General features: G+C 45.1%; 1 protein-coding gene across 4 annotated transcripts in view; it reads right to left on the bottom strand.

Annotated features, from left to right (window-relative positions):
* Window positions 1–13,821, bottom strand: part of zswim8 (zinc finger, SWIM-type containing 8) — a 187,452-nt gene that overhangs the window by 70,578 nt on the left and 103,053 nt on the right. For all 4 annotated transcript variants that reach the window (XM_063070363.1, XM_063070365.1, XM_063070364.1 and 1 more), the window contains 4 exons: window positions 12,452–12,627; window positions 9,690–10,677; window positions 5,662–5,793; window positions 4,249–4,428 (listed from right to left, as the gene is read on the bottom strand). In XM_063070363.1, coding sequence (XP_062926433.1) covers window positions 4,249–4,428; window positions 5,662–5,793; window positions 9,690–10,677; window positions 12,452–12,627 — 1,476 coding nt within the window. The remainder of the gene's footprint in view (window positions 1–4,248; window positions 4,429–5,661; window positions 5,794–9,689; window positions 10,678–12,451; window positions 12,628–13,821) is intronic.

Raw genomic sequence — 13,821 nt, 5'->3', positions numbered from 1 at the left:
GAGGAAAGATTCTGTGAGTGGTTCCCCCCCCCACCACCCCCTCCCCCGTCCTTCTCACAGCGCATTTTTTTTACGAGGCCAAGTTGCCAGCTCGACGCTCAACCCAGCCCCAGCACAGATGGAAAGCGTGCCCGGGAGCGGCTCGACTGGGTTCGAACTCGAGAACCTTCGCTTCAGAGTCCGGCGCTGATGTCACTGCACCACCAGCCGGGGGAAACAATACAGGGACAAAACTGAGTCAAGATTCACAACGAATAGCACACGTGACCGGTGGTGAGGGTTACATACCATCGCAGCCTTCAAAGCCAAAATTAGTACTGCCACCAACATCGCGGCCTCTCTCCCAACTGAGCTCAATCGCTTTCATGCTCGGTTCGATAGCGCTATCTCTGAGTCTCCGAGGAAAGCCACCACTACAACCTGCAACCTGGTCATCTCTGAGGCTGAGGTACGCAGATGTTTCCAACGAGTGGACAGTCACAAGGCTGCGGGACCAGACGGCATCCCAGGGTGGGTACTCAGGATGTGCACAGCACAACTGGCAGGTGTGTTTACAGACATTTTTAATCTCTCCCTCTCCCAGTGTAGAGTGCCCTCCTGCTTCAAATTATCCACCATTGTCCCTGTACCCAAAAAAGACGAAGGTAACATGTCTGAATGACTGGTGTCCTGTCACACTCACCTCAATAATCAGCAAATGCTTTGAGAGGCTGGTCAAGGATTACATCTGCAGCTTGCTACCACCCACACCGGACCCCTTACAATTCACCTACCAGCACAATCGATTGACAGATGACACAATAGCCACAGCTCTACACACCGTCCTTACACATCTGGAGAAGAAGGATGCTTATGTGAGAATGCTGTTCCTGGACTACAGTTCAGCATTCAACACCATAATTCCATCCAGGCTCGACAGGAAGCTCAGAGCCCTCGGTCTTGACCCTGCCTTGTGTTGCTGGATCCTGGACTTCTTGTCAGATCGCCACTAGGTGGTAAGAATGGGCTCCCTCACCTCCACCCCTCTGACTCTCAACACAGGAGCCGCTCAGGGCTGTGTACTAAGTCCCCTCCTTTACTCCCTGTATACCCATGACTGTGTTGCCACCCACAGCTTTAATCTGCTAATTTGCCTACAACACTACATTGATTGCCTTATCTCAAACAATAACGAGGTGGCCTACAGGGAAGAAGTCATCTCTCTGACACAGTGGTGTCAAGAAAACAACCTCTCCCTCAATGTTGCAAAAACAATGGAGTTGGTTGTTTGGGATGAATGGAGATGTGCTAACCCCTATGGATCAATGGATCTGGGGTTGAGAGGGTAAACAACTTTAAGTTCCATGGCATCCACATCACTGAGGACCTCATGTGGTCTGTAAAATCCAGCTGTGTGGTGAAAAAGGCACAACAGTGCCTCTTTCACCTTAGACAATTAAGGAAGTTTTGTATGGGCCCCAAATCCTAAGGACTTTCTACAGGGGCACAATTGAGAGCATCCTGACTGGCTGCATCACTGCCTGGTATGGGAACTGTACCTCCCTTAATCGCAGGATTCTGCAGAGAGTAGTGAAGGTAGCCGAACGCATCTGTAGTTGTGAACTTCCCATGATTCAGGACATCTACAAAGACAGGTGTGTAAAAAGGGCCCAAAGGATCATTAAGGACCTGAGTCATCCCAACCACAATCTATTCCAGCTGCTACTATCTGGGAAATAGTACCACAGCATAAAAGCCAGGATCTACAGGCTCCGGGACAGCTTCTTCCACCAGGCCATCAGACTGATGAACTCATGGTGATTTAAGTGTATTTCTATGTTACATTAACTGTTCTAATTATTATAAATTACTATGATTGCACATTGTACATTTAGATGGAGACGTAACATAAAGATTTTTACTCCTCATGTATGTGAAGGATGTAAGAAATAAAGTCAATTCAATTCAACAATCAAAGTCGAAAGAACCGCTTTACACTGGGAGGCGTGATAGTGGCCATTATTGTTGATGTACAAGTCCGTGTGAGTGGGTTTCCAATAGACACCATGTCCGAGGCTACCACCCAGTTCCTGTCATATTAGAATCAGTTCATCGCCCTTACACCCCAAATGCTTCTTTAGATACATCAATGACACCTTCGTAGTGTGACTCATGGACTCCAGACACTCCAACAGTTCCACAACCATCTGAACAGTATACATCCAAACATGTGGTTTTTCTACTTCGATTAACTGTGCATAAACTATTTCAGACCCGGACAGTCTTCCTGAGGAAATAAGACGATTACGCATGACATTCCTACAGGACGGTTGTAAGGTGAAGGCAATCAATCAGGCCCTTAAAAAGAGCTGACAATGAGGAGGAACCCGTCCTTAATGGCTGTCTTCCCAATATTTCCATGGTTTCTGGAAGGATCACCGGGTTCCGGATTGGTACCATTAACAAACCCATAAAGAATCTCAAGTCACAGCTTATGCAGGTCAAGATGACCTGGAACTCAGCTTGGCTGATGTTTACAGGATTCCCTGTGAATATGGAGCAGCATATATCGGCCAGACAGGACACACGGTGGAAACCTGCATCAAGGAGCACAGGAGGTATATTTGTTTGGGTTACCTGGAGAAATTGGTGGTAGCAGAACACTGCATTCGCAATGGTTGTAATGTGACAAATAAAGCAATGACTTTAATGGCAGAAAACTACTATGCTGTGCCAATGGCTTTTGGGACTGCCTGGTAAAGGAAGCCATTGAGATAAAACTAGAGGGAAAGAATTTTAACAAAGACAAAGGTCTTGCTCTAATAAATGGAATTTGATTGTAAGCAAGGTGGGAGAGCAGAAACCTGATTGGATGAGGACTAACCAATCAGGAGGGACAAACTAGGAGGGTATAAATACCACCAGACTAGACATGCCCACGCATCATCCCTGAAGAGGACGGTAGAGTTTGTCATTGAAATGTTGGTTAATATCAATACCTATACCTGGCTGGAAGCCTGAGAAGAATTTATCCCCTCTAGTTCAAGAGCCTGATAGTTGAGGGGTAATAACCTGGTGCTACACAATCAAAATTCTGAAGGAACTCAGCAGGTCAAACAGCAACTCTAGAAAGGAATAAACAGTAGACATTTTGGGCAGAGTCTCTTCATCAGAACATATATATACCTTTCCATGCAGCAAATGAACCTCACAACATACAGAATCTTGATAAGTAATTTATGCAGAACGTGAAAAGTAAAAATTTCCTTACTAAGTCATTTTTGCTGTTGCATTTTTCACAGTAAATAAAATCTCTAAGACTTTCATTTTACAGACTGTATGGATTATATTAAGTATCTGAATGTATTTCATGGATATAACAGAAGGCTCTGGAGGTGTGATCTTCAAGAATCACTTCCCTTTCATCCATGGACAAAAATCAATCCTGTTGTTAGAAGGTGCAAGACCACTGCCCACTATTTTGGTTCTGGAATATGACTCAGAGGAGATGGGATGTTATGTTGAAATTCTCTAAAATGTTGGTGAGGCAGAGTATTAGATACAGTTCTGGTCACCTGCCCACATATCTACTAAAATGCTGTCATTTCAAGTAACAGCAAGCAATAATCTCATGATAAGCTGCTGTTGGATGCTCAGTAACGTATCGGTTAGCACAACACTTTTCTGTGCCAGCGATCCAGGTTCAATTCCCGCCACTGCCTGTAGTTTGTATGTACTCCCCATGACTGCGTTGGCTTCCTCTCTCGGTGTTCCAGTTTCCTGCCACATTCTCAGGGCATACCGGTTACAATTAGTGGTAGGGCGATCACTTGAGTCAAGTACGATGTTGTCCTAAAACAGGGGCTCGCAACCTGGGGTCCAAAGACCCCTGGCTTAATGGTATTGGTCCATAGCATTCAAGAGGTTGGGATCCCCTGTCCTAAGGAGTTGTCTGTTGGTGGCTTCTCAGTTGGCTTGTAGGATTAGTAAGTTGTGGGCATGCTACATTGGTGCTGGACACATAGTGACACTTGCGGGCTGCCCCAGCACATCTTCGGACTGTGTTGGTTTTGATGCAAGTGATGCATTTCACTGTAATGTGACAAATAAAGCCATGTTTTCACTTTCAGAAGGTAAACAATGCGGGACGGGACAGAAGAAGGCGGGTCACAGCATGACTTACATTCCATGTCTCGGACAGAGCAGCTCCTTGACTCTGTGATTCTCTACAAAGGTCCATGACAATGTTTGCCTTCTAAATCAGCTTACCTCCAGTGCTTTTGTTGACGCTGGTGGTCTCTGCAGCTCCAGGGAAAACATGCCAATGCTGTAAGCCAGATTGTGGAGCTCCAGTCTTTCACTCAGAACTATCAACAAGAAGGCAGCTTTAGCCAGCGTGTTAGTCGCAATCAGCGTCTGCTTGTGAGTTGAAACTTTGTTCTTCTTGCCCTGAAAGAGAAACCCACATTGGTAGCAATTCAATGTTTGTGAATAAAAAATTTAACACAGCGGCATTAAGGTAAGATAAAGCACTTTGACCTAAAGCAGGAGAAGTTCATTCATGTTCAATTTCAAGTTTATTGTCATTCAACCATACACGTATATACAGCTGATCGAAACATTGTTCCTCTGGGACCAAGGTACAAAACACAGCACATACAGTCACACACAGCAGAGGTAGTTACGATCCAGCGCATACAGCCAGAAAATAACAGGGCCGGGAGATTGACATAAAGTGTGAGGTGCATGTTTCGTAAGACAGTGTAATGTTACTGTCACTATTGTAATAAAACAAGCAGTCATATGAATATGTGAAACAGCAGCAATAAAAGATGAAAAGTGACAAGTGCAGGATAGGAGTGTGTTGGTGAGTTGGATGGGGGGGAAGGGGCAGGGAGGGTAGGAGGACATTCAGACAGTGGGTACATGTGTGCTGGGTGGCAGCAGGGTATTAAGAAGTCTCAGAGCCGGACATTCAAGTCTAAGTCTACTATTCAACCTGTTAGCCATTAGACTGACCCTTCACCTCATTTCTATCCCTTGATTTCCACAAGTACAAAATCTTTATCAACCTCAGCGGTGACAATAGTCGATTCTAAGGGTTCACACCCATCTGGTTGCAAAGACTCATAACCAATTAATAAAATGTAGTACCTGGTTCTATCCCATTGGTCCCATCCTGTGTCTCTTTGTAGTTGAAGGCCTGTACTGCCATCACTTCACCATCATTTTCCTTACTCATGAGGAAGTTCAAGGCATTCCGCCCGTTGACCTTTCCTCATCCCACCTGTCGACTTCTCCCTGTTCTGTCTGTCATCTTTTCCCCGTTCCATCTGTCGTTTTTTCCCCATTCCCCTGTTGGCCTATCTTGTTCCACTTGTCAACCTTTGCCCATTTGCCCTCTGACCTTTCTCCTGTGCCCCCTAGTGACCTTTCCCCGTTAACCCTGCTGACCTTTCCCCATTCCACCACTGACTACCTACTCCGGTATCAAGGTCTTTCCATTAGAAGTTAATGAGGCAATGTTTTATGCTTCCTCGACTCACTGTACCTCACTCAGTACATGACAATAACAAGCCAACTTACCAAGGGGGAACAGGTCCAGACCCTCAATCTCCTAAATTGCCTCCTAAATCACAGGTCAAAAGGTTAGAAACAATCAAACAAGCTGTGCTTTCTTACCTTAGTTTGTGGTTGTTCCACCTTTAAATCCGGAGGATTGGCCAGCAGGTCCCTGGCAAGGTCAATCGCCAGTCGACACGCTTCGTTGTTGTAGCCATGCGCATAAAGTGCTTCAGCACAGGCAAACAGCACCTGGAGAAGAGAGCGTTAACTTACACCGGCATCGCACCGACCAGACCGCAGGTCGCACCAGACAGCATGAGGTTTGGGGGAGATACAGGAGCCTTAGGTCCCACTCTCAGGTTCAGAAACCGTTACTACTCTTCAGCTATCAGGTTTCTGAACTGGCGTGGATAGCTTCACTCACCTGAACACTGAACTGATTCCACAACCTACAGACGCGCTTTTAAGAACTCTACAACTCATGTCTGCAGTACTAATATTGAGAACATATGTGTTTACATGTTCATATACAACACATATACTTTTATTTATTATTTGGCACATGGCCAAGTGGTTAAGGCATTGGACTAGCTACCTGAAGGTCGTGAGTTCGAGCCCCAGCCGAGGGAACGTGTTAAGTCTTTGAGCAAGGCACTTAATCACACATTGCTCTGCGACGACACTGGTGCCAAGCGGTATGGGTGCTAATGCCCTTCACTTGGACAACATTGGTGAGGTGGAGAGGGGAGACTTGCAGCACGGGCAACTGCTGGTCTTCCATACAACCTTGCCCAGGCCTGCGCCCTGGAGAGTGAAGACTTTCCAGGCGCAGATCCATGGTCTCGCAAGACTAATGGATGCCTAAAAAAATTTATTTATTATATATAAATACTTATGTAACCCCCTCACAGTGTCTTATAATAAATTAGGCTCGGTAGTTATCTCTGACTCACGGCCATGTGAGTCAGCAATGTATGGTTAATGGTGCGATGGCCATTTCCAATAAACAACACATGTCTAGGGTCAGTATGATTCGGGTTCAACACACGGGAAAGTTGGACTATTTCATCAAGAGAATGAAAGTTATAGTGAATGATAAACAAATATTTCACCATGCACAAAGTTATCATTCCCCAGGAAATAACGGATCTTACACCAGCATAAACAAAGTGTTTACAAATACTTCAACTTTAACAAACAGTTAACAGAAAAAGGACCCATTACAGTTAAACCACTCTATGATGTGCACATAAACTTTAGAGCTCCTTGCTGTGTAGTTGTGAGCTTCACTTTAATTACTCACAGAGCTGAACCCATGTTCTGTGTGGAAAGCACCAGCCACGATTCGAACTTTCCTCAAAGTCTGTTACGACTAACTGGCTAACTCGAAAGAATTGGCACTTCCTCCATTGAACTATTTGACTGCACAAAGTTGTTTTATGATGTCTCTGTCCTTTGGGCAGGGTCCTACGAGCATTTTCCATCGTGCTCCTCTCCACACCTCACTTCTCCCCCAACTCCGGCAAAAGAGACACAAAAACCCATGTTCTCCCAATAGACAGAATGGTATGAAGACAAACCTGAATGGCCGATACATCATTCCTAAGCTAATCAAATGACTCATTATCTCAACAGAAAACGAAATGCTCGACTGTAAAATTAGATTACCAGAACATACTGTGTTTTACAAAAAAACTTCAGAAAATAAAATCCCCAACAGTATAACTGTATAGTACAATAAAACATGTTCTTAACCAGGGTTTTACACATTTTTAAATATATACAGTACACATCTTTTTATTTTCACTATTTGTCTTCTTTTGATCTGCAGATTGGTTGTTTATCAGTCTTTATTTATGTCTAGTTCTATTGCATAGATCGAGTGGAGCGCCAGAGGCTTTGGCCCCGGGTGGAAATGATTACTACAAGGATTCGTAACTTTAAGGTGATTGGAGGGAAGTATAAGGGAATTTCAGAGGTAGGCCGTTTTTAAACACAGAGAGTGGTAGGTGTGTGGAATGCACTGCCAGGGATGGAAGAGGATGATACATTTGGAGAATTTTAAAGATTCCTAGATAGGCATATGGATGACAAGGAAACAGAGGGCTATGTAGAAGGAAGGGTTAGTTTGATCTTAAGTGAGGTTAAAAGATTGGTTATAAGATCATGAACCGAACAGTCTGTAGTGTGCTACTATATTCTATGTTTTAAACACAAATTATTTTATCATCCTGCATTTTTAGACGTATGTGTAAACAACATGGATTCAGATTATGGAAAATTGTGATGCAGACCACCTTCGTGGTGCCTATGCTGCCTCAGACTGCTAGATTACTGCAGGAAACAGTAGGTATGGGCTTTCAGAATGACGTTGCAGAGTGCTGGGAAAGAGGTCCAATTTCACAACTGGCATCAGTAAACAACAGACACAAAAAATGTAGATGCTGGAATCTGGAGCAACAAACAACATGCTGGAGGAACTCAAGCAGCAATAGAGAAGGGAATGAACTGTGGAAATATATCTGTAACCCTGAAGTTTTTATGAATGTATAACTTTTGTAAACTGTAGTGTGACAAAATAGAACCTGTGTGATCCCAGAGTGCTTTGCTGGTTTGGATGGAGGCTTACACGACGTCTGTGTGTGTTTTAAGGCAGTAAGTGTACTTACAACTGTTTCGACAACAGAGAAAAACAGGACACAGCTGTGATGGGGGAAGAAGCCTCAAAAGACAACTGGATTGATGAAAGAACAGATGCCTGGAACCAGAGGTGGATCCAGATAAAAAAAAGTTAATGTATTACTGGTCTCTGTAAAAGTAGAAAAATGGTTTGTTCTGAGTTGCAAGATTGAAGCTACTTTCCAAACAATTTAACGTTTGGAGGTAGAGCTTCCCTTGTAAAAAAATAAAACGCGCTTGTAACTTGATCCACACTGAATTTGTTGTGGTTCTTTTTTCTATATATTAGAAGATCTAGCTAAACTGTATACGTCAGGATAGTCACCGCTTCAAGCTGAGTGTAAATAGTTGAATTTTTTTTATATTAACACTAATTTGGCGGGAGGAGAAGATGGCAGCATGATGCAGCGCGCGCAGCTCTCCGGTGAAATGATATCGTTTCTGTTAAATAGGGGCCATGGACAATTCTGATTTGATGAAGACAGAAGTGAGAAGCAGAGGAACATTTGGAGAAATTTCTGAAATGCCTGGTTCGCCGCTGTTGTTACTGTGTGATTGAGAATCTCCGGAGGGTAGGCCCCAAAATCCCCGGCTTTGCCTGCTGCTGGCGACCGAGGCTGAGGTCAAATCGTTCGGATAGGGATGGTGCTCGGTACTCGGTGTCGGAGGGCTGATTGGAGGCTCGAAGTTTTCGGATGACTCAGAGTCGGACTGTGGTCGGGCATGGTAGGGAGAGTTTTCTTCCTTTTCCCGTCTGTGTGAGATGTGGGACTTTCGAGAAACTTTGAACTTTTTTACTGTGCCATGGACTGTTCTTCATCAAGTTATGGTATTGTTGCACTGTTGTAACTATATGTTATAATTATGTGGTTTTGTTAATTTTTCAGTCTTGGTCTGTCCTGTGTTTTTGTGATATCACACCAGAGGAATATTGTATCATTTCTTAATGCATGCATTACTAAATGACAATAAAAGAGGACTACGTGTCCTCATAATCTAATCTAATTTTTTGTGGTCATATATCTATTTAACAGATAATTCACACAGTAAAAAGTCATGGTTAAGAGAAACCAGTGGAGATAATTTGTAGGAAAAGCATATGAACCAGGAAGGCAGTAGTTGAAGACAGCGTGCATTAAGGTGGATAAATCCTGAGGGGCTGACTAAGTGAATCCTCAAAATTTGTGGGAGGCTAGAGAAGAAATTGTTGCCATTATGGAATTTGAACTTATTTCTACATTCTTGAACAAGAATCTGGAGGAAATCTGTGCTTCAACGAGCAACTGTGAAGGGAATGGACAGTCACCCCTTCAGGCTGAGTGCAAATAGTTGAATTTTTGTAATAACACTATTTTTTTTTGTTATTTGTCTGCTGCCATGATGAAATTTGAACTCATAATTGCTACGTTCTTGATACTGAAAATCAAAAGCAAACAATTGTTATCAAAATGAAAGAGAGCTTTTACCTCCATTCGATTCTCCTGATCAAGGGGCTTTAAACCAGCAAGGATGTCTTGCTCCTCTTCATTGCTTTCCTCTGGTTTTTCCTCTTCTTTGGCCTCCTCCTGTGGGAGGTAATAGACCTGATAGTCATCCTCTCCCACAGCCGGGTCTTCTGCAACCTCTGGGGCTGGCCTTTTCGGTGAGTCGGTTGTGCTCTGGGTGGCCATCTCCCTGTCGCTCATACCCTCAACCTGCTCTGCGGCCCGCCTTTGAGCAAGCTCGCTGTTTGCCTCAGGCTCGAAGCTCTCAGGGAAGAATCCTTCACTCTCATCCGGGTAGAGGTCCTTGAAATTGCTGGCTGGGCCGTCAAAGTCGAAGGTGTTGCATGCCTCAGCACCGAGGGCGAGATTACCGTCGTCCAGCCCCAGCTCCGCCAGATCCGGCTCAAGCGAGCTGTCCTCACTGCTCGTCCTCCGCTTTCCCGAATGCTTGCTGGTCGGGAATTTCGTCTGAGGTAGTTTGCACTTGCTGGTGCTCAGTTTGTAAGTGGGCTTGTCACCATCTGCCACTGGCCTGCCCAGGCTGCAGCGAGTGGTCTCAGAGGCCACTTTCCTCTTGGCCCCACTGTCCTTTGGCCGGACCACCACCTCATGCGGGCTCCGGCCTTTATCGGTTAGGGATGCCTTGGTGCTGACCACATCTGGCCCATGAGGCTTGGCCGCCCCGGTGCCCCCACCTTCACCGGCCACCTCGGCACTCGGGGCCTCCCCACACCTCTTGGTGCTCTTGTGCTGCATCACCTTGGCCCAACAGAAGCCGCTCTTCTTCTCGGCACTGTTGTAGGTGATTCCCGGAATGGGGAACGCCTCTTCCCAGCTGAAGTAACAGGCCTCGACTGCAGGCTTGAAGCCTTGGAAGAGCTTGTCCAGCAACTTGCGATGCTGTCCCCTTTTCACAATCTCGATCACCTTCAGATGCCACTGTCTCAGCTGTGTGCAAAGCTCCTTCCTCCTGTAACAGCAGGGAGGCCAATCAGTCAAGATTATGAATTAAAATATAGTATAAATTGTAAGACACAGGAGCAGAATTAGACCCGAGTCTGCTCCACCATTCTATCATATTTTCCCTCTGAACCCCATTCTCTTGCCTTCTCTCCGTAACCTTTGATGCCCCTATTAATCAAGAGCCTATCAACCTCCACTTTAAATATCCCCAATGATGGCCTCCACAGCCATCTGTGGCAACAAATTTCACCGATTCCCCACCCTCTAACTAAAGAAATTCCTCCTCATCTCTGTTCTAAAGGGTACATCCTTGTATTCTGATGCTGTGCTCTCTGGTCCTAGACACCCTCACTATAGGAACCATCCTCTCCACAGTCTATCTAGGCCTTTCAATATTGAATCCATTTCAATGAGATCCACCCCTCCCTTCATTCTTCTAAATTTCAGCGAGTATAGGTCCAGAGACACCAAATCCTCCTAATACATTAACCCTTTTGTTCCCAGGAACATTCTTGTAAGCCACCTCTGGTCTCTCTTGTGTAGTTTAAAAACAAGGGAGAAAGAAACAAAAAGGACACAGGGACAGTTACCAAATTTTTAGCATGTGTTTTCTTTAAGACCCATTGCCAACAGGGAAAAGTAATTGCCATTGTGAAGTAAGACACGAACACTGAGGCTGGGGACAAAGAGAAAGGGTGAAAGTGGGCGGAACCTTACCCAATGCTCATGTCTTTACTGATGCACCTGCTATGACAAGTGCTCTGACCCTGACTGGGAGTTGATAGGGTGGTTAAATGCCCTTTATGAGTCAGGGGATTGAGCTCAAGAGCTGCGAAGTGACATTGCAAGCTCCATAAAACCTTGGTTAGACCACACTTGGAGTATCGTGTTTAGCTCTGGTCGCCTCATTATAGGAAGATGTGGAAGCTTTAGAGAGGGTGCAGAGGAGAATCAGTAGGATGCTGCAGGATTATAGAAAATGTCTTATGAGGAGAGGTTGAGCAAGTTCAGGCTTTTCTCTTTGGAGTGAAGAAGGATAAGAGGTGATTTGACATTGATGACATTGATGAAATGGACAGCCAGCACCCTTTTCCTAGGACAGAAATGGGTAATACCAGGATGCATCATTTTAAGGTGATTGTAGGAAAGAATAGGGTTAGAGGTAGACCTTTTATACACAGCAAGTGGAACACGCTACCAGCGGTGATGATAGAGACAGGTAAATCAGGGATATTTAAGAGACTCTTAGATAGGCACATGGGTGAGAGAAAAATGGAGGGCTATGGGGGACGGAAGTGTTAGATTGATTTTAGAACATGTTAAAAGGCTGTGGACTGAAGGGCCTTGACTGTGCAATAATGTTCTATGTTCGATGCAATTCCCCACGAGGTTTCTTGGAATCCATTTCCACATCCCTACAAAGCAGTACAATGCTTTCCTTGCCTCTGCGGGCGGTGGAACATAATTAACCAGAGACTATAAGATGGATTTAGACAAGTACTTCAGAGAGAATAATTGACAGGATTATGGTGAAAAGGCAAGGGAACTGGTCAAGGAGATTGACTTGATATGCCAAATAGCTTCCTACTTTGATTTAATAATTCCATTGATTCTGATGTAATCAGTTTAAATTCCACATAATTTTATACAGTTTGGTCATGTTACTAAATGAAAGGCATAAAATATCAGCCTTTATCTCCAAGTCCAAAACTTTGGCTCTGGGTTCTCTTCTCCCGTCACTGGAGGTCCCTCGGCCTCTTAAGATGAAGGGAAATGTTTACCTCTGGGGGCTCATGGTGGGGTCCAGGACAGCGAGCCTCCACAAGACCACCATCTCGTCGCACATGCTGGCACAGGCGTGAGCCGCCACCTCAGTCTGGCCGTTACTGCGGCCCGTGTGGCCACTGGCACTGCTATGCGAGGCAGACGTTCGGACGCTGTACCACCAGCCAATGATCTGAGGAGGAAAGAGACCAAAGCGTCAACCGACTGGGTAGAGAGAGTAAATGAGATCTGACCATTGAACTGACAGGCTGCATGGGAAACATGTCTTACACCGACAATTCATTACAGCCACAAGGCAGAGATGGTTTAGAGCCGGGGTTCCCAACCTGGGGTCCAAAGACCCCTTGCTCAATGGCATAATAAAGGCACAAAAGATGGTAAGATGTAGGAGTAGCATTCAGCCATTCGAACCAGAGTCTATTCCACCATTCAATCATGACTGATGAAACGTCTCAGTCGAATCGTCGACTATTCATTTCTTTCCACCTGACCTGCTGAGTTCCTCTAGCATTTTGTGTGCTGCTCTGGATTTCCAACTTCTGCAAAGTCTCTTGTGTTTATTTAATCCTGGATAATTATTTTGTTCTTAACTCCATTCCCCACCTTCTTCCTGTAACCTTCCCTCCCCTACTAATCTGTTAATCTGTATAGTAAAAACTTGTCCTCCACTGTCCTCTGTAGCAACAAATTGAACAGATTCACTACCCTCTGGGAATTCCTAGACTCCTCCCACTGAGCGAGGCTTCCCCTCCACATCCACTCTGAGAAATCAGAAAGAAATCGGAACATCGATCCCTTGGGCAGAGTGCGCAGCAAGACCTTGCGATTAAACTGACAGGCATGATCAGGAAAAACATCTTACACTAACCCTTCTGCAGTCATGGTGGCAGCCGCAAACAGATTCGGATCTATCATGTGGACATTGAAACACACACTGAAATGCTACATTCGCATTAACAACCAACACAACCCAGGGGACAGCTTGCAAGTGTCAGCACACATTCCAGAACCAACAAAGAATGCCCTCAATGTTCAGCAGAACAACACAAGCACCAACAGCAGAACAACAACAATGAAACAACAACAGCTAAGTCCCTTCTCCTTCCACCCACCCACCCACCAACACAGACAGTCCTCCGACCCCAGGACAAACTGTCTCTGGGCCTCCAGTGGGCTTGTGACCCACAAACAATGGACTCCCATAGGGGATTGCTGGAAATCCTCCAAGGCCAACCCAATGAAAATAAAACCCACAGATGCTGGAAACCAGTTCTCCTTCTTCAGATCTATCAGACGTTACTGATCCCATAGTGGAAACCAGTTCACCTTCAGATCTACCAGACGTTACTGATCCCGTAATGGAAGC

The sequence above is a fragment of the Mobula hypostoma genome, chromosome 18 (genome assembly GCF_963921235.1).
Source record: "Mobula hypostoma chromosome 18, sMobHyp1.1, whole genome shotgun sequence".
NCBI lineage: Eukaryota > Metazoa > Chordata > Chondrichthyes > Myliobatiformes > Myliobatidae > Mobula > Mobula hypostoma.
The sequence above is the reverse complement of the archived record's forward strand: the minus strand, read 5'-3'. Positions and strand labels throughout refer to the sequence as shown.